The 22,193-nt window shown below is 42.5% G+C and overlaps 1 protein-coding gene across 1 annotated transcript; it reads right to left on the bottom strand.

Annotated features, from left to right (window-relative positions):
• Nucleotides 1-17,915: 17,915 nt before the first annotated feature.
• dmrt3a (doublesex and mab-3 related transcription factor 3a) lies at nt 17,916-21,261 on the bottom strand. Its single transcript, XM_034091639.1, has 2 exons — nt 20,859-21,261; nt 17,916-19,223 (listed from the first exon to the last, which is right to left on the bottom strand). Exons 1-2 carry the CDS (start codon nt 21,259-21,261, stop codon nt 18,205-18,207), a joined length of 1,422 nt encoding a protein of 473 aa, XP_033947530.1. The 3' UTR covers nt 17,916-18,204.
• Nucleotides 21,262-22,193: the final 932 nt, after the last annotated feature.

The raw sequence follows: 22,193 nt of genomic DNA on the forward strand, positions 1-22,193 counted from the left end.
TACAGTCTGTCCTCAAGCAACAAGTAGGCTAACTGAGGATAATGATTAGAATGTTTTCACAACAATCACACCTGAAGAAGAAAAACACCTTGTCAGCATGCAGAGTCCCACACACAACAAGTCAAACTTTACCTAAAATATACCCACAGGGACAAACTTCAACTGATCTCAACACTCAATCCCAAATCATAAAACCCCTTTAATTTAACCCGCATCTTGAAGCATGTACCGTGTCATTGAATGCAGAACACACTGCATCCATAATATTTTAATATAAATCCAATGAAAATGACGACATTAAAATAATAAAAGCACAAAACGTTCAAATTAGCCAACGTTTAAAAGTTTATTTTGTACACGTGCTTCGCATGAATCAACGGAATTCGTTGTTTTCTGTCGTCTTAATACTGTTTTTAAAGGTTAAAATAAAATGTGACATTGTGTTATTCTTTTGTGATAGGCCGTCGTATTCAGGTTATAGCTTGCCTCTTTTTTACGTGTCTGGGTGTGACTCCTAAATCTGAAAGAGGAATGTGAACAACTTATGTTTGTCTTTTTGTTTGCAGTTTTCTGACTGAAAGCCTGACTTAAAAACTAAAAAGAGACATCGCAGCATTTACTCAACTGACTTCCATGGGAACTGACAACAGAACAATACATCCAGGTACTGTAGCGTGAGACCTAATGTTGACCTTTTGTTCAGCCACTTGTGAAACTAACGAACAAAGCGAGAAGGAAAATATCGTAAGTTTAAAAGAGTAAGTTCTCCATTTAGTCCTGTTTGAATAGTACTAACTTGGCACAAAATTAGTTTTAGTAAAAAAATAAATGAATCATAATTGTTAGTTTTTTTATGGATGAATCATTTATATCTTTCAATTTGTTGAATATAGATTTTTATCGCAAAAAAACGAAATTCGTTCGAACATTATTATATATTAAAGACATGTGATAAATTGTAAAAACATTTTTTTACTTTAATCTTGTGTTGCTTTTTTGTTATTTGATGGCCTATCTCTATATTGACTTTATAAATAATTCTAAGACTATTACGTTTTAGGATTTGCACGTGTTGTAAATGTCATCCAGAAAACTTGACATAGTTAATATACAGTAATTAAAATAAGAATGTTACAGTCTTATGAAAAACGTAATTTTGGACTAATATAGAAACATAGTGCTTTTGTCTTAGATTTTATCACATCTTTGTCCAGATGAGGACAGTGCCTCTTGATGGTTCCTCCATGTGTTGGGGGTGAAGACGTCAGGCCTGCAGGTGCAGCTTTATTTGCCACTTCGTCTTAATTTATTGTGGAGGTTACGAGCGGCCACCCCGGGCTGCAGCTTCCACATCAGGAATGCTTTGATGCTGAGAGCCGGCTGACTCTGGGACAGGAGGATCCACGGAGCTGCAGGAACCTCCAGCCGAAATGTGTTGTCTGTGTCCGCTGGATCATTATGGCCGTGTGGGGCCAGGGGCCCTTGAATGGGTTTCCAGGAACCGTTTTGGATCTTCTATGGTCCCTTGAAGGTATCCCAGGGGGGCATGTCAGAGTGTATTGGGGAATTTTAGAAGAGGCCTAAGGGGATGTTAAGGTGGTTATGATTATTTAAGGTGTTTCATATATGTATTCATTATTGCCTGGAATCCTTTAGGAAGCTCCCCTTCAAAAACATATTGGAATGTATTCAAGGATGCCTTCAAACTCCTGAGAGATCCCCATACCCCTGCAAAGGCCTGAACATGGTGCAATATAGCCAGGAACCTTGGAAGCAAAAAATACCTCTGCATCCTGGAAATCCCTGAGAATTCACTAGTTTCAGTGTGTTTTTTGGAACAAAGTGTCTGTTAAAAGGTCTGTCAGTCGTTGAGAAACGTCAAGTTATCCTTCAAGGGTTACAGGCATTATAATTACTTTTTTCATACCAGGTGTTTTAGATCTTTTGGATTTGTTCAGGGTCCCCGAAGGAGAGGCATGGATCTTCTAGGAGTTCTGAGCTCCCTAAAGGGGATCCAGGCCTTACTGTGTCAGGAGTCTCTGTTGGGCTCTCAATGATTTCCATGGATCCTTGAATGGATTATGTATTATTGACATTCATGAAATATTGAGGACATTTCAGGAGTCTCTGACAGGACCCATGAGGATCCTCCTGGAAAGGATTCTGTCAATAGTAACGGTGTTTGCACGTGGCCTAGACATTTCTTCACAGGAAATGTTTTACAAGCCAATAAATAATTGGATTAGGGAATTAAGGAAATATGCTTAATTATGCAGGAATAATGAATCATCATATTTATCCAAAAGGAAAAATGGATCATTACTTTTATTGATGTACAAAATAATTTTAAACAAGCTCCACCTGATCCTGTTTCAACACTGAGACCTTATGTAATCCTGGGAGCTTAAGTATGGTTGAGAAGGTTTCTGTTGTCTGTGAGGGACTTCCAGTTCGCTTGGAAAGTCTGTGGATCCTTAAAGGGATTCCAGACATTGTTAAAGAGTTCCAGGGGGCTTTGATGCTCTCCGGGGATCCTTGAGGAGTTGCAGGGAATCTTTAAGGGTTTCCAGGTTTCAACCAAAGAGTCTAAGGGAACTTCCAGTATAGGTTTGTGAATCATGGAAGTGTTTTATTAATACTTGAATACTTTTCAAGGATTCCAGCTGCTACAGAAGAAATGTCAGGTTGTTGTTGTTGTTGTTGTTTACACAAGTGTCCGGGGTTGTTCTCCAGGGATCCTTCAAGGACTTGCAGACCTTTGCAGCGCGGATCTTTGGAAACACCATCTCAAATCTGCTTATTTGAATCATCCAATACAAGTTTTAACATTTCAAGAATATCTAGTGATGTTGTTGGTTTTTTATATTCACCATATTAGCCACTATAATTTTCTTGTTATGATACTTTAAATAAACTTTGAGTTGTTTGTTCAGTAGGCCTTTGTATTTCTAGAACAAGGGCATATCTATCCTAAGATGTAGATATCTTAACGTTTATTTTGGGTGTGGTTTCCGGACATTACTCAGTACACATGCTTTAACTGACCTTTTTAATGGTTTCGACCTGGAGAAAGACACACACTTGTAATGACACTTTCTCACACGCTGTCCAGTTTACTTTTTGGGTTGAGTGAAACAACAGCATCTTGTTGGAAGCGCCCCACTGTGCAGGCTGTAAAGCGAAACAGGAGCTGTGTATAGACAGAAGAGCAGAGTGGGATCACTGGGGATCCTGTTATGTTAATTAGCCTCTGAAGAACCGACAACACATGCTGCTGAATACAAAACCAGGCGGGACCACATTTGTCTCTGTCTGACACCTCGACCTCCCCTGGGTAATGTGCAACAAACAGGGGGACCTGTCCCTCAGCTGTGGACAGCAGTGGAAGAGGAAGGGTTCAGAGCATTAACTAATATCACACTGTGAAAATACTCTGTAGCAAGTTAAAGTCCTGCACTGTATACACAAATATGTATGTACAAACTAGAACATGTAAAGGCTGCACGTGTTCTGGCGCCGGGGAGCAGTAGTTAGTAGTAGTACGTTTGGTGCCTTGCTCAAGGACAAGGCTCGGATCGGGACTTAAACCGACGACCCTTCGGTTTCCAAGCCAAGTGTGTAAGGACTGAGCTACTGCCGCCCCCAAGTTATAGTAAAATGTGTAATTAAAGTCCTTTAGGGACCCAGGGTCTCAGGCACAGGAATGACGAGGCAGGGACGTCCTCCACAGCACAGGGATCCTCTGAAGACCCAGGCCCATTGTGAAGACATGGGCAATCAGTGCAATCCTTTTCGGTCCAAACAGTCCATCCATCAAAGGAAACTTTGGAGTATGAAATTGGATTATAATTACTCATGCATTCATGTAAAAACAGCATTTTGCTGTATAGTTGGTTGAGGTGGAGCTGAGTTTAAACCATTTTGTATCAAAGAAATGCTTGTTTTCTCCAATATTGATTGATTGTTTGGTTTTAAACAGATATGAGACTGATGAGAACTGCTGTGTAAGCTAAATATATTGGCCTTAAACTTGTTTGAATAAATGAAAACATTAAACACGTTTTAATAGTTACAGGAAGGAGCAGCAATTCCTCACATTGGTGAATCTGAAAGTGCACTGTTGGCAAATAAAAAAGGCAATTATCAAGATAGTTGCCATTTGCCATTCTGTCAATCAATTAACACATATTTTTGAGCTGTTCTTGTTTATAGGCTTGTTATGTACAGCAGTTGTTCATTTGTATTGGATGCAAAACATGTCAACCTTAAGCTGTTAAATAATTTGAGTGGAAATAAAAGTACAATATTTAGCTTTAGTGGAGTAGAAGTATTAAGTGACATTAAACCAAAATACTAGAGTAAAGTTCCATTACCTCACTTGGGTGCTTTTCTCTGATACATGTGGTTAAAACACATCCAGACTTTTCACACAGAAAAGGTGGTGGTGTTGCAATTTATGTAAATACAAAATGTCATGCTACCATCCAATCATCTGTGTCTCTCAGCAGACAATTTGAACTACTTGCGCTGAAATTGAAACTTCTTAAGGGTCAGTTCATCACTGTTGTAGGGTGCTATAGACCCCCTTCAGCAAGCATTGAGGCTTTATCATCATTGAGTCATCAGTTATCTTGCTTGGATTTTAATGAGATTTTAATTGCTGGAGACTTTAATTGGGACTGGTTATCCTCTGTCTCCGATAGTTTTAAATCAACCTGTGACTCTTTTAATCTTACGCAACTTATCAATAGCCCAACTCGTCCTAATCTTAAACACCAAGATAAATCGTCTCTTATCGACTTATTTTTAACAAATGCGCCTCATAAGTTTTTGGATATTGGTATTTTTGTAAATGATATGAGTGACCATTGTGCTATAGCTACAATCAGGCAAGCTAAGCTTCCAAAAACAAGATCACAAATAGTTTTTAAACGTGACTTTAAACATTTTTGCGAGCAAGCATTTTTTCATGACCTGTGGGATTTTGATTGGAACAAGATCTCTCTCATTAGTGATGTTGAACTGGCATGGGATTATTTTCATGAGGCTTTTACTAGAATTATAAACAAACATGCTCCTTTCCGCAAATTTAGGGTGAAAGGGCTAAAAAATCCCTGGTTTAGTCCTCAACTGGCCAGCATTCTGTTACGCTCCTCGTAAAGAGACACAAAACTTGAACCCGCTATGCAAGAACACTTGGGACGGAGACTTAGGTGAAGTGTCAAAAAAACTGGATTTATTTACGTCCTCAAAAAACAGGCAGGAGACAAAGTAAACTCTCAACAGAGTGGGAAGAACGTGGAGCAGGGCTGAGACGGAGGTTGGGCTGGACGTGGCAGGCAGGACGGAATGGAATATGGAGTATCTGGAACAGGCACAAAACAGAACAGGATTAGTACATGAAAAAATCCAACTGGAAGAGTATACAAAAAGACTAGCAATACTAGTCAGCCGGAACTGGAGTTTACCACTGTGAGTATACGAAGAACTGGCGAAGTCTGATGATCGAACCGGAGTTTTAAGCAGCAGCAGGTGAGTAGTGGTAATCAGTGATGATGAGAAACAGGAGCGGAGGTGAGTTGGCGGAAAATGGAAAGTAGGTCAACCACGCCCAGCCAGGAAGACAGACAAACAGATAGACAAACAAACAGAAAAAAGGAGAAGGAGATACTGCAATTCCTCACAGTACCCCCCCCCCCCCCTCAATGGGAGCCACCTGGCGACCACCAGGCTTGTTTGGATGAGCCCTGTGAAAGGCCCTCACCATGATTGGGTCCAGGACACGGGAACGAGGAACCCAGCATCGCTCCTCGAGGCCATAACCCTCCCAGTCCACCAGATACTGGAAACCCCTGCCCCGACGTCTGACGTCCAAAAGACGGTGCACCGTATAAGCAGGGTGATTGTCGATGATACGGGCGGGAGGAGGGGGTAAGGCCGGAGGGCTCAATTCACTGGTGTGAACCGGCTTAATCTGAGACACGTGGAAAGTGGGGTGAATTCTCAGAGCTCTGGGAAGCTTCAACCGGACTGCGGAAGGGTTAATGATCCTTAGGATGGGAAAAGGACCAATGAAGCGTGGGGAAAGCTTCTTGGACTCAGAGATGAGAGGAATGTTGCGGGAGGACAACCAGACTGACTGGCCTGGGACGTATGGAGGAGCTGCCTTTCTGTGACGGTTGGCTGATCGCTGGTTCTGTGCCGAAGTCTGGAGAAGGGCAGATCGTGTATCTCTCCAGATTTTCTGACAGCTACGCACATGCTGCTGGACTGAGGGAACTGCCAAGTCTCGCTCCTCTTCGGGGAACAGGGGCGGCTGGTACCCCAATGAAGCCTCAAAGGGGGAGAGACCAGTAGCGGAGCAGGTAAGAGCGTTGTGGGAGTACTCAACCCAGGAGAGATGAGAGCTCCAAGTAGAGGGGTTTCGGTCGGTGATGCAGCGGAGAGCTGACTCCAGGTCCTGATTAGTTCGTTCTGTTTGGCCGTTTGATTGGGGGTGATATCCAGAAGTCAGGCTGACTGAGGCTCCCAGGGATTGACAAAACTCCCTCCAAACTCGAGAGGGGACTCGCGAGGAGACTTGCGAGGGGACCTAGAGGAGGGACGAGAGGAGGGACTAGAGCAGGGACTAGAGCAGGGACTAGAGCAGGGACTAGAGCAGGGACTAAAGGAGGGACTAGAGGAGGGACTAAAGGAGGGACTAGAGAGGGGACTCGCAAGGGGAACTAGAGGGGGGACTAGACACCGAGTGAGCAGAGTATGAGGAAAAACGGGGCTTACTGAGTGACACTGGTGAATCCCTCCGTGTTCGCTCAGCTCGGCGCTCCCGCAGACGACCGTCCAAACGAGACACTAAGGAGATCAGCTCTGAGAGATCCGCTGGAACGTCTCGTGCTGCCAATTCGTCCCGAAGCTGGTCCCTTAATCCTCTTAAAAACACCGCCTTGAGAGCCGCCTCGTCCCATCGAGCCGCCTCGTCCCATCGAGCCGCCTCGTCCCATCGAGCCTCTGCAGCGAGTGTGTGAAACTCGATGGAGTAATCAGCCACTGTCCGGCTTCCTTGTTGCAGGCTAAGCAGTTTATTCTCGGCGGAGCCAGAGGAGTTGGGATGATCAAAAACAGCTGAGAACCGATCAGAGAAGCCCTCAAAACGTAGAGTGTCAAAATCCACCGAAGAGTTTAAAGCCTCTGCCCAGGTTAAAGCTCTCCCGCGGAGCAACCCCAAAACAAAATTAATCGTCGTTGCTTCAGCAGCAAATGCAACAGGACGCTGGCGAAAAACCTTGTTACATTGGAACAAAAAACCTCTGCATTTCTCCACATCTCCGTGAAATGGCTCAGGATCGGTGATAGGAAAATCCTGGCGAGGAGGGGGCAAAGGGGCTGGACTGGGAGTAGCCTGAAATGCTACCGTTGAGGTAGTGAGAGCGGAGATCTGGCACGCCAACTCGGAGACATGATGAGCCATGGACCGGTTACTCTCCACCAACGCTCGGATGAGCTTTTCGTGTTCACCCAGGAGGGAGCCCTGACTTGACAGGGCATGAAGGATTGGGGTAGAATCCGCTCCGGATCCTGCGGGATTCATTCTTGGCCACAGGCGGCTGCTAAGAGAAGGAGGCGCAAAGCCAAGCTAGCAGCCATGCCTCAATGCTCCAGTACCGGCCCACGCAGCTTTGCGTCCATACTGGATTACCTGGCTTACACAGCCAGGGTCCAGGCTTCCGCTCCGGACCTTACAGCCAGGTTTCCGGCCCCAGCTGCCACAGTCCCATCTCAAGTTTCCTCTGGAGTCCCCTCTGGAGTCCCCTCTCGAGTTCCCTCTCCAGTCCCCTCCCGAATCCCCCTGTCTCCCAGTGTTCAGTGTCGGTTCGTCTTGTGATTTGGCTTGTCCTCGGTGGGTGTTCTGTTCTGTCTGTGTATATAGCCTTGGAATAAAGGAATAATTTTTACTTTAATCTGCATTTGGGTCCTACCTGCTTCACACACCGTAACATTACTCAATTCACTGGTGTGAACCGGCTTAATCTGAGACACGTGGAAAGTGGGGTGAATTCTCAGAGCTCTGGGAAGCTTCAACCGGACTGCGGAAGGGTTAATGATCCTTAGGATGGGAAAAAGACCAATGAAGCGTGGGGAAAGCTTCTTGGACTCAGAGAAGAGAGGAATGTTGCGGGAGGACAACCAGACTGACTGGCCTGGGACGTATAGAGGAGCTGCCTTTCTGTGACGGTTGGCTGATCGCTGGTTCCTGGCCTCCGGAGCTGTCCGGTCTTCGCCCTCGAGCCCGGCCCTCTGAGAGCCGGAGTCTTCACCCTCAATCCCGGTCCCCTGAGAGCCACGGCCTTCACCCTCGAGCCCGGCCCCCTGACTTTCCCGGCCGCGGTGGCCTTCGCCCCTCCATAACCCCCACCTTGGACTCTGTCTTGCCCCCGGGCCGTCCGCCCGAGTCCCCCTTCTCGGCTTCTACCTTACCCCCGGGCCGTCCGCCCGAGACCCGTTCCTGGTCCTCTGCCTTGCCCCCGGGCCGTCCGCCCGAGACCCCTTCCTGGTCCTCTGTCGTGCCCCTGGGCGGCCAGTTCTTCTGTTACGCTCCTCGTAAAGAGACTCAAAACTTGAACCCGCTATGCAAGAACACTTGGGACGGAGACTTAGGTGAAGTGTCAAAAAAACTGGATTTATTTACGTCCTCAAAAAACAGGCAGGAGACAAAGTAAACTCTCAACAGAGTGGGAAGAACGTGGAGCAGGGATGAGACGGAGGTTGGGCTGGACGTGGCAGGCAGGACGGAATGGAATATGGAGTATCTGGAACAGGCACAAAACAGAACAGGATTAGTATATGAAAAAATCCAACTGGAAGAGTATACAAAAAGACTAGCAATACTAGTCAGCCGGAACTGGAGTTTACCACTGTGAGTATACGAAGAACTGGCGAAGTCTGATGATCGAACCGGAGTTTTAAGCAGCAGCAGGTGAGTAGTGGTAATCAGTGATGATGAGAAACAGGAGCGGAGGTGAGTTGGCGGAAAACGGAAAGTAGGTCAACCACGCCCAGCCAGGAAGACAGACAAACAGATAGACAAACAAACAGAAAAAAGGAGAAGGAGATACTGCAATTCCTCACACATTCTAAAAGAAAGGGATATTGCCTGGTCAAGGGCCAGAAAATCGAAATCCCAAGTGGACTGGATTGTTTTTAGACAGCTCCGAAATCAATTCACCTTCCTAGTTAAAAAGGCTAAATCTGAGTACTACATTTCTAATACTACTAGTAACTTAAATGATCCAAGGAAATTTTGGAAGGTAATAAAAAAACTCATTTGGAACAGAAACTAAAAATGAATTATCAGCCTGCATTGTTAAAGACTCGCAAACCCTCACTGACAAATCGGCCATTCTCAACTGCTTTAATGAACATTTTATTTAATCTGGTTCTTTGTTTGAGTCCCTACATTCGGGCCCTGGACAGAACATTGATTCCTCACCACCTTCATCCCATCACATGGCTCAGGCATTCAATTTAACTTTTATCGAGGTGATAGAGGTCCATAAAGCATTGCAGAATCTGGATCCACAAATCGGCAGGTCCGGACAAACTTCCTCCTCATTTTCTTAAATTAGCAGCCGACTTTATAGCTGAGCCGCTTACTTATTTTTTTAATTTAACTCTTTCCAACAATGAGATTCCTAACATATGGAAATCTGCATATGTTCTTCCTTTACTGAAAGGAGGGGATCCCTCATCTGTTAATAATTATAGGCCAATTTCAAAATGATGTGTTGTAGCGAAGGTCCTCGAAAAGCTTCTCAGTGAACAACTTAAATTATACTTGGACACAAATGATATTTTGTCAGAACACCAATCCGGTTTTAGAAAACAACACAGCACAACAACTGCTGCTATTAAAGTGGTGAACAACATAATTGAGGCATTGGACTGTAAAAAGTATTGTGCAGCTCTATTTATTGATTTGTCAAAGGCATTTGACACAGTTGATCATATCATCCTGACGGAAAGACTTCACAGTATCGGCTTATCTAGGCATACTGTAGGTTGGTTTTTAAATTATTTATCAGCGAGAACCCAATGCGTCCAATTTTCTGGGTCCTTTTCTTCCTTCCTCCCGATAGCAAAGCGTGTGCCACAAGGTTCCATATTAGGACCCATTCTTTTTACCATATATGTAAATAATCTATGTAATAATTTAGCAAATGCTTCTTACCATTTTTATGCAGATGACACTGTTATTTATTGTTCCTCCGCTTCTATAGAGCAAAGTCTAGATTTCCTCCAGTCTGCCTTTGATGTCATACAAACCCATTTATATCAACTAAAGTTGGTATTAAATGCTGAAAAATCCAAAGTAATGATATTTTCGAATGGCAAAAAGTTACCATCTATTCTACCCAATATTTGTACTGCACAAGGGACTGACATTGTGAGGGTCACTACTTACAAATATCTGGGATTTCTTATTGAACAGAACTTGTCTTTCAAGTTACACACGGAAAATGTTGTTTCAAAGCTACAAATAAAATTAGGTTTCTTTTACAGGAATAAATCCTGTTTCTCTTTTCAGACAAGGAAACATCTGATATCTGCAACGTGTTTACCTGTATTAGATTATGGTGACCTGCTATACATGAATGCCTCTGACCAATGTCTAAAGAGCTTGGATACTGTGTACCATTGTGCCTTACGATTTATCATTGGATGTGGATATCGAGTACACCATTGCACTCTATATGCTGCTGCTAATTGGCCATCTTTGTCTGCTCACAGACTTTCCCATTGGTTGGGTTTTATTTATAAATCTCTGCTTGGGTTGGTTCCCTCCTACATTTGCACATATATGTGTCAAAGAGAAAGTCCATATGGCCTGCGCTCCCAAGATTTTATTCAGATGTTGGTTCCTACAGTGAGAACAAAACTGGGAAAAACAGCTTTTAGATATGCTGCCCCCACAGCTTGGAACAATGTACAGAAGGAGCTGAAACTCTCAGATTTAGTCACTATGGGGGAATTCAGGTCCATCTTAAAGGACAGAGAACACGACACCATTGGTCGATGTGAGTGCTCGTATATCCTGAAATCGTTTTAAATGTTGCCAGTTTTTGAATGATTTTAATAGTTTGTTTTACTTCGCATATTGACTGGCTAATGTGCCATTTTATTTGTGTTTTACAGCTGTATTTGTCTGCCTTTCATGTCTGTGTTTTATATGTTGTAACTTTGTACATGCTGCCCTTCTTGGCCAGGTCACTCTTGGAAAAGAGATTTTAATCTCAATGAGTTTTTTACCTGGTTAAATAAAGGATATATATTTTTTGCACCTGTCTATCTTCACATTATTTCACAACAAAGGTTTGTTTTGATATTGTTTTGTTATTTTTCCATGTGGGTTTGTTTTAAATGTGAGAACAGGGTGAAGCATGTATCCTCCTTAAACAATCATATTTAAATTAAATATTTTCGATATAACTATGGCTTTCTATAGAATGATATACGCTTCATGGGTTACATACATGTAGTAATAAAACATTGATGAAAAATGAATGAAAGCATGTCACCTCTAACCCCAGTTGCACACTATATGCCCAGAATAGCAATATCTATTTTGCCCACTGTGTGGCAGACGGGAGCAGTTTTCAATGATCAGAACAGCCTCATAAAAACGTTTTTAAACAGTGGTAAAATAAAACTTGCTGAAGAACTGTTGAGGTGTTAAATGAGCAATGTAAAGCATGACAATTCTAGCAACATTGAACACAAATTGTGAAACCTCTTCACTCTTCATTTATAAAAATGTGGGGAAAACAAGTTTAAAGAGATTTCTGACAGGGTATTTTTCTTGTTTTTATTTCACCATTGCATTGCTTTGAAGTACTTATTATATATTTATAATATCTCCAAACTCCAGTATTTAAGTTCAGTACTGAAATTGTGCCTTTGACATAAACATGATTTTGATGTATTTCACCACTAGAGGGCAGTAAATGAAAGGTTTTAAACAAAGATGATGACCAAGAGGATAATTGTGTTTCATATAGGGCTCTTTTAAAGTCTGTGCATGTTCCTTGATGTTTTGAAGTTGGTTTGCTGTTTTATCAATTGTCAAATACTCTCTCAAACAGAAAAATATAAATGTTAAAATAACAAAGTTTCATCTTAATCTACAATATAATATCATCATTTATTTGTTGATAATATTGTGTATATTAATTTGAATCTGCAATGTAAGAAGTGAAAAGAGGCTGTTTGAGAAACATAAAGACATTTGAAGAAACATGTCACAGCAGAGGCACAAAATACAAATATGAACCTCAAATTCACATATCATGTCCACTTGTAAATGTTTGATTTGCTTTGTGAATGTCGCATTTCCGATATATTTAAAGGAAATTAATACCCTGTTGTGCCACCAATACACTCACAAAAACGGTTGTTGAGCTAAAATATTAACATTCAAGCATGTAAACATGTCAGAACATGTACACATGTCACAATATGTAAAGAAGTCACAGTAGAGGCACAATATACTATAAGAACCTGAAAATGAACAGAATATGTCCTGTTTAAAGGACTCTTGAACACAATACTCTTGGAAACTGGACACCAAATGGAGCTCTAGTGCAGCATTAGAAAGTGAGGTAGTAAACAACGTTAATGTGTTACAGTTTGTACCTCAAGAGTTTGTTGCTTAGCCCGTGTACTCGAACAGAGGCTTGGTCTGGCTGGAACTTCATCACCAGTCTCTGGAGAAATTCAAAAGAATACTTCATGTCTTGTGGATACTGGACGGAAATGTAGTGTGGCAGACCAAACAAAGCAGCATTCCGCCTCCTGTTTATTTTAATATATTTGCTTTTAAATGACCGTTTTTAAATGCCATTTTATAATGTGTTTCCGCTCCACTATTTAATAATGATCTTAATATCATTCATTTTTGTAAAGCATTTTGAATTGCCTTGTGTTGAAAGGAGCCAGCCTCTGAGACGTATATGGGACACCTGTCGGAAAGACGACGTCGAGGCACAGTTTGTAACTGTTAAGTTACCGTTTGAGTTATAGAAGCCTAGAAAGAAAGACCACCTAAGTTGTTTATGATTTTATTTGAGTTGCTTCTTTTGTTTTGACTATTGTAAAGGCCTGTTTTTCTTTGTTGAATGTGTGAAAAGTTTGTCTGCCGTGGTTCCATCCCATTTCAAGTGCTGTTCGAGAATCGGCTTAACCCTCGGAGCACACTCTCCAATCACAGAGCTTGAGGACTATCACGGGGTTTGTCAAACAGAGCACATGGTGTAGTCCAAACGATAGCTGGGGATTCTGGGTAGTGTAGTGTCTTCTGCCATCCTTTACTCCTGGGAATGGACGCTCACATTACCTTTAAGGGCAGCCGGCATAAACGAATGCCGTGCTTCCATGAGCGTCACATCCCGACGCAGATGGGAATACATTGCAATCAGTTGAAAGCTATTTGCGTCCCTTTATGACGCTGAAGGAGCCTAGGAGCGTCACAATTGGACGCCACGGACACTGACCAAACGTCGCTATTGGATGCTTAGGGAGTGAGAGTGTGTTGGGTGACGTCGAGATTTGCCGAACTGCATTGTGGTTCCATCTTGTCGCTTTGCCTCCGTTGCTCGCTTCGAAAGTTGAGAAAAGTTAAACTTTTCAAGTGTCGACGGAAGCGCTATCCAATCAAATCATATGCCAGTACAAGCGCTAGCCAATCAAACCGCGTGCTTGTGTGTCCGGGGCGGGAGATTAATGTGATTGGTTGTTGGTCGCGCACCAGACACGCCTACCGGCAAGCTTCAAAGCAACGGAGCCGTGTGGACATATCGTTTTGCGTGCTTCAACGGAGACGCTTCCCATTCACTTTGAATGAGGTGACGTCGAGCTTTGCCGAACTGCATTGTGGTTCCGTCGCGTCGCTTTGCCTCCGTTGCTCGCTTCGAAAGTTGAGAAAAGTTAAACTTTTCCAGCGTCGACGGAAGCACAAGCCAATCAAACCGCGTGCTTGTGTGTCCGGGGTGGGAGATTAATGTGATTGGTTGTTGGTCGTGCACCAGACACGCCCACCGGCAAACTTCAACGCGACGGAACCGTGTGGGTGTGGACGTTCCGTCAGTGGCTTGGATAGAAAGCAAGCAAGGAAGACGCGACAGGCGCTATATTAATAAACTGGCCTTGCCCTGTCTCTCATTTGTGTCCTGCAAGACAAAGATATATGCAGTGAGATAAAAATTCCATAGCAAACAAATGGTTAATAATGTAGGTCAATAGCCATAATCTTTATGTGTATAATGCTCATAAAAAGCACCAACGACATGAAAGCCACCAGTAAATAGTCTGTGCCAACAACTCTGATAGACCAACTTGGTCACCGCTGGTTTTAGCACTACTTGACAATCAAACAACACATGTTCTAAAACAGCAGAAATACACATTGCCCTGACAAAAGTAAGTAAGCGAGAAATACAAAAAATGGCGCCCACCACCATGCTACTTTCTCTGAGCATTTAGCAGTTAGCTAGCTGCTATTATTGTTTTCCCTCAGTTACCGTCACAGCACTCAGCATTTTCTTTTTTTCATTTATAATGATAGAAGTTATTTGTGGTGATGTGTGTCTGTCTCAGTTCTGCTCTGCAAAGAACAGGCCTAGACCAAAAGTATGAGTGGACGAATATCCAACTTGAGATGCTGCTGAATATAGGCTAATATATGTATTTGGAAATTGAGAATCCAAACGAAATCATCCTAATAATCACACACACTTTTGCACGACTGCAAACAAGTTGAAATTCAATAATATATAGAATATTTTATATGAATACAAATGTATTCATTACTGATACTGTGTTTTTGTTTACCTAATTTAGCATGTACTGTTTATAATGTATAAACATACCATAATAAAGAATATATAATATAAGGTGAAATGATTGAACCTAATATAATATATAATAGTACACTCATCACATACTTTACTGCGTCAACAGAGACTGCTAAGCATCATGTGCATACAATGATCGGACAGCACACAAATGATAGAAGACGTCGTCACGTTCACACACGGGCAGTTTTTGAGCTATTTAGTTATAAATAACAACATTTCTCTTTTAATGTATATTTCCTGTTTCCTGCAGTGGTTCCCCCTGAGCAGCAGGAGTCGAACTCTAGTTTGGAACAGAAGGACTCAGAGACCCCCCACCCATTAAGAAAGAGGAGGTAGCCTGGAGCAGTCAGGACGGAGAGCAACTTCAAGGGCTGGGAAGGCTGATATCACCAATTTCACATTCATGCCTGTCTCTGTGAAGTGTGAAGATGACGAAGAGAATCCTCACAGCGTCATCACAGACAAACTGAACACATGGAGACAGAATCTGATGGAGAGGCCTGTAGAGGATCAGAACCAGGAGCTCAGATCCAGATAGACCTCTACAGCCAGATACTGGGGACAACAATGAGCTCTTCTGAATCTGAGACAGATGAAAGTGCTGAGTGGAAGGAGGCGAGAGAATCCCAGTCAGGTTTAAACTCTCAAAAAAGACTTTGCATTAAGACAAGTATAGGAATGTTTCAGCTGCTAAGTTTGTACAAAATATTTTTGCACAAAATAGTAATTTACAGAAACACGCGAGAGTCCATGCTGGAAAGAAACCTTTTGTACGCAATCTTTTGCACTAAATATTCATTTAGAGACTCACATAAGAGTCCACACTGGAAAGAAACCATTCAGCTGCGCACATTGTGAGCTTTGATGAGATTTGCCTGGCATACTTCGCTCCAAAAACACAGATGTGTTCAGATGTGTTCATTTGAATGAGCTATAAGATTTGGCCACAAGGGACATCAGGCATTCAAATTAGAGCATAACCATTTCCCATATGTTATCTTTATAAGGTTTTATGATGCATAACACAACTTTTTATTACCATAGTCAACATCAACAGGTCAGATTTCTTTAATTGATTTTCAAAAACCAAAATGATTAATTATGATCTTGTTGATTGTTATTATTATTGCATGTATTTGCTGTTAGCAGATTGCAGTTTAATTTTGAAAAGGTTTATTGAAATAAGCCTGTTCAAACCTTTTCAAATTGGATTCATTATAAATCTTATCTTTCGAATTTTGAGTTAAACAATAAAATATGTGTCCATGTACACTCGTTTTTGAATAATTTGATAATATCTATTTTGAATTGTTGCTAGTTGGCACTTTGGAATGGTACAGTCTGTGTTCATTTTTAAAAAGCCATACTCCAAGCATATAGCAGGACAATCCTACCTGTAAAAGGCCATAGATGGACAATTGTATCAACTTTTACACTAGCCATCACATTGAGAACAGTGACGGGTTAAATTGAGTCTTTATTTGGTGTTTGACTGAATTGATTTTGAAAATAAATGTGTGACTGACTGTCATGTATCACTAAAGCTGGGGGTGCTCTTTGCTTCAAAAGTCAACTAATCTACTAAATGTCAAACACTTCCTAAACAGCAGCCACACTGAAGAACCGTGACAATAAAGAAAATTGATTTATTTTAGGGTTTTTCTGCATATGGCTGAGGACATGTGTCAGTGAGCTAAGCCATGCTGTCAGACCACAGTAAATTCACTTTCCATAAAGCATAGCTTCAGATCGGCAAACCTTAAAGCTGAAATCAGGCCAACACAGCAGTGGTCAGGTTATATCGTTTTGGCTGGTAGATATAGTATGATTGTATTATTAGTTGTATCGACAACTGTTCAAAAAGTTTTAAACAAAAGTTTGTAGTGTAAAATTGTAGCTTTGTGGTGAGAGTTGTATAATGTTTGATTCTGCTCGGAATGCTCACTGTATTTGCTTTATTATGTTTTGTTTCCTATATTATAGATACATCTTCTCCACTTCGAGTGATAGAATTACTAACAAAGAATTTCTAAACAAAGCACTTATATACTAACAAAGGGCTGGCTTATCTAAAGCCAGTTGAGTAGCACTTGAAATGTTTTAGCTCTATGAAACCTGATGTATATGATTCTGTTTTCTTCAAGTTTGTGTCTTCCTGGTCGAACGCACTTATTGTAAGTCGCTTTGGATAAAAGCGTCAGCTAAATGCAATGTAATGTAATGTAATACATTATTTCAATGGACCTCTGTCTGTGCATTTAATTCATGCAGAGCTCTGGGCGTGCAGCTGTCTGTGTATATCAAATGAGGTCATTCCAGATAAAAGGTCAAAATATTATGCTTGGGTTTCAGGCTAAAAACCAGTTCTGACCTTTGACCTTTTCCAATGGACTAAAAGTTGCTGTACACATATGCATTGTCCGCTGCCAAGTATGGTTTGACTCCTGAGGAAGTATAAGGCAGGTCGTCTCCTCTGTCTCCCCCTTTGAAACACTGTATGTTAAATAAAGGCCCACAACATGTCATTATAAAAAGTTGCTCTCAGAAAACGTTTTATTTCTAAATGTTGTGCCTCCTCGATCTTCCATCCATGCATCGTCTGTCTGGTGACCCGGAAATGGATCTCGTCTTCATCTTGAAGGACATCCCAATTCCTAAACCCAGAGGAGTGAATTTGAATGTTATTATGTAAAATACTACAGTGCAAAAATACAAAATAAATCAGATTTGTAATCTCTTTTTACTTAGTATTGGCATCAAATAATGTACACAAAGTTATAAAGTAGTTATTATGCAAATAGGATAATTTCAGAATCATATTTATATTATAATTAATAAATATTGGAGCTGATAAATGTGGAGCTATACGTTCAGGTAAACAATGATGACCAATGTAACACATACAACATGTGTCTATATAAATTAGGCCAATTTAAAATGAAAACCTTAGTAATAGTGACTAAAAGACAACAATCTGGTCCATTTGGAAAACTCAGATTTATTTGGCATACTCTTCACATGCATTGATGATCGTTTACATCAAAAGTGTTCACAGTACTAAACATGCTTGCAGGAAATATATGAGAGACTTTCAAATCAGCGCGAGTCTGTTCCATTCATCCGTTTTTGGTCGTGGCACGTGACAACTTGAGGGCATGAGTGGATGACGTTAAAAGGATTAACATCACCTCATCAAAGGGTGATTGCTTCACACAGTTCAATTCAAAACAAGACAGAAAAAGACCCTATAGCACACCGGATGTCCTTTCAAAATAATAATAGTCCATCCGCAGCTTCTTCAGGTGGAGGAGTTGAGGATGCGCGAGTCTGCGGAGTCGGAGCGCTCCTCGTACTCCTCCTCCGGGGAGTAGAGGCCGGGTTTGGGCCCCAGCGTGCAGCTCTCCTCCTGGATGCTGATGCGCTGCTCCTCGGAGGGTCTGGAGGGCAGGATGGCGGAGCTGCGGAACACTGATCCCCCGGGCCCCACGGCGGCTGCAGGGGAGAACGGGGACACGTACTGGGCCGCCGAGCGGAGCTGATACTGCTGCTGGAGGGCCATGGTATTCCACAGAGTCACGTCATTGTGTACGAAGGGGCTGCCCTGGCTGCGCGTCAGAGAGTTGCGCAACATGAGCGGGTAGCGCGTGGGCTGCGGAAAGGACGGGTGTTGCATGGGGACACCCAGCGGTCCCGTGGACACCACGCCCGATGCCGGGTCCGTTGTGAACCGGAGCGACTCGGGGACCCGGAAAGCAGAGCCCACCGACCACTTGGCGCTGGAGGACACCGGGTGGTATGAGCCCATGTGCTCGAACAGGTGTCCGTTTGAAGGCAGCAACAGGGTTTCAGGGTGCGGATCGCTCTGCGGGTGCGCGCTCCCGTCAGAACCCCGGCTGGACAGCAGCACCTCGATTGCCCCCACCAGATCCCCCCCGCAGCCTCTGAGGATGAGCTCCAGGACAGGAGGCTTGTGAGCGGGGAAGATCTTCTTGAGGACGTCCAGCGGCGGCCGGTTGGCCCGCAGGCTGAAGGGCAGGTTGATGGAGCCCGCGAGGCCTTCAATGAGCACACTCTGCTCTCCGGAGCTGACCGGAAGCTTGTGAGGATTCTCGGTCTTCACTTCCTTCCCAGCGCTGCCGGCTTTAGAGAGGCTGCAGCTGCTCTCCTCCGGTTTGGAGGGCGTCTCTGGGGGCTCCGGAGTGTAGCAGGAGTTCGGTTTGGAGCCTTCAGGGGAGCTGACAGCCTCCTGCTCCTTCTCACTGGAGCTCCCCCCGTTCTCTCCTCCGGACCCCTCATCAGTACCCTCATTCGTCGGCTCTGCAACACATCAGAACAAAGAGTCAGGAGACAAGTTTGGGCAGGGGGTCATAACAGTTCAGCTGCATTTATCTGACTTCAGAAACATTTATTTTCTGCACTCTAAGTCCAAAAGCTCTCCTCTGGAGGAAACTTGACACACAATGAATGACTTGTCTCCAACACAGAGACTGATGAGGATGTTTTCCACCCCCCCCTCCCTAAAGCTGTTAACACAAAGTGCTGACTGTGTGTCAGTGAGGAATCTACCGTCGATGCCTTTTGACCACATGTTGTAAACAGATCGCGTATTGCTCGGTAACATTTCATCTGAACTTGACCTCGTTCGAGAGAAATGGCGATTACATCGGATTGGTGCTGTCTGCGCTGATTACTGTCATCTTTTAAAGCACTCAGCTCCGCCTGTCCGGGTGATGGATCTGGAGTCAGCTGATCGCTGCTTGTGTCCAGATGTTTGTGTCCCAGAAAACCACCAAAGTGGAGTGAAGTAGAAAAATAACCATAGGCCTATGACTGGAATATTTGGCTGAAATATTGAGCATTTTTACTTTTCATTCAAATCCAAATAAACGTTTGCTTTTACCAACAAAGAGAAGGCAAACGATACCGAAATTAAATATAAAAAGCCAAACCTACGAGTTGATACAGTGAAAATAAATAAATTGAAATTGGCTGTCACATATATATTTTATAAAATAATAAACACATAATTATTGTTGTATATCTTGCAGGCATAAAGGAAATAATTCCTTGTCAAATAAAATAGAAACAACATGCATGTTTCCATTAATAAATAGGATATATAGAAACAATCAAAAGCAAGATAATATAAACAATTAACGCAATAACAATGCTATCAGGTCAAATGAATCCACCTTAATATCAAAAATCTAAATGAGGTTTGTTTATTTATTTTTTAATCTAACTTTGTCAACATTTGAATAAAACATTATTTTATTGTATTATTATTTGTATTTAAGTTATCTGTTTTATTACCAATACATTTGTGGTGCTGTAGCATTATCATTTCGGCCTCGGAGAATAAGTAAAGTTGTATCTTTCTTATCATGACTTGAAATCTTTAAAGAATGTTTTCATTTAGCGAAGGTGCCATAAAGCAACATTTATAAGAGCTGTTTTAAGTGAATTCTTTGTTACTGAAATATTACTTTTAAATGTATCCCAATGATCAAACCGTAACATATTTTTGAACACTCAACACACTATAATTTTAGAATCATTGTAAAGGAAAAGCAGTTTTTACAAGAAATAATCTCAACCCCATTCATATCTGCACATTTATTTATTTAGAAATATAATGATCTTGGGACATTGTAATAAACATATTTTAGACTTACATTAATCTGCCGTATTTTGTGAAAACTTTAAACAATTATCATAATAAAAACAATCTAGCCTATATTGGTAACTTATTCCAATCTCATGTCCACTTTGTGAAGTAGTATTATTAAGTTATTTATTTTTGTAATAGCCATCCTTCTGATCATAGCAGTTTAATAATTTGTTTCTTAATTTGACATTTTCTTCCATCAAATAAAAAGTAATAGCTCATCAGAAATGTGAAACACATTTAGCCAAACTATTTTCCTGCAGCTCTGGTTGTTATCCTCCCACCTGCTGTGCGTGTCTGCGCTCCGGAATGAACCGGCTCCGTGCTGCTCCACCTCAGCTCCAGCTCTTCTGTCCTTGGCGGGGCTCCATGGTTCCCCTCGCCGGCTCCGAGCATGCCGAGGCCGGGCAGCACTCTGAGGGACTCCGGGATGAGGCTCTCCAGACTCTCGTTGGCCTGCTGCCTGCGGAGCGCCACCTGCGCCGCCATGACGCGCTGCCGCTCGATGATGAGGATGCACTTCTCGCAGGTGCAGTCCTTGAAGCGGCAGTAGCGTTTGTGACCTTTGAGCCACGAGAGCACGCCGTGGTTCCTGCACCGCGCGCACTTGGGGGTCCTTTGCAGCGGGGCCCGGGGCTGAGACACCGGAGCCCCCATGTACAAGTAGGGGGATCCGTAGCCATTCATCGTGGGAGCGTGTTCTCCAGGACGCGCAAGTGCATCTGCGGAGAGGCGAGGTGGGGGAGTGGTGTCAGCAGCAGAGAGATGGAGCTGGATGGAGCTGCTCAGCCACACGCATGGCAGGATGAGGAGAAGAGGTGTGGGCTTATTGTGGAGGATCCAACTTTCCCTCGGCTGACAGCCCAGATATGCATCAGGGCTGACACGCACTTATTGAGACGACGAGTAACCAAACGCTGTCACTCGCGTCAAAGCACGCTGCAAAAAATGTCCACGTGAGGCGGGGACGAAACAAAAGTGCATGTGAGGATCAGATAATGTTTCCCTTAAGAAATAGGTTAAAGACTATAACATTGTGTTCTGCAGTGGAAACTGATATTCTCTTTGTATTAAGAATCTTGTCAAGGCTTGTAATAAAGAAGTTGACATTATTTGAAGGCACATTTCAGATTTATATAATGGGAAGCTGCAACATTTTACATCTGTACAAAATAAACAACTCTTAGTGACACTCAGTTATTTTTTAAATATGGCTATCATTTCAGTTTTAACAATTTAACATACAAATAACATAACATTTTCTTTGATATATTAATACCTTTAATGTGTCATGTAAAGTGTCAAAGGAATATCAAAAATATACCTTTTCATTTGATAGACTATGCAAGTACGTTACAATGCAATGTAAAACAAAAAGTGCATGAGTTAATGCACAAATAAAAGCACTACATGAATTAACTGCATCAATAGCACTCAACTGAATATCAACATTAATATTCCAGCCGGCAACAATGAGGATGAAAACTGTCCCTGCATAAAACAAACCCCATTAAAATACTAATTGCACGAGTAAATCCCTTTTTAAGTTGCATCATGATTTTAAATCTTGAAAAAATGTTGTTCTCAAAACTCAACTGCAAAACATATGACAAGCTGTC

Source organism: Pseudochaenichthys georgianus, chromosome 9, assembly GCF_902827115.2.
Source record: "Pseudochaenichthys georgianus chromosome 9, fPseGeo1.2, whole genome shotgun sequence".
Taxonomy (NCBI): domain Eukaryota; kingdom Metazoa; phylum Chordata; class Actinopteri; order Perciformes; family Channichthyidae; genus Pseudochaenichthys; species Pseudochaenichthys georgianus.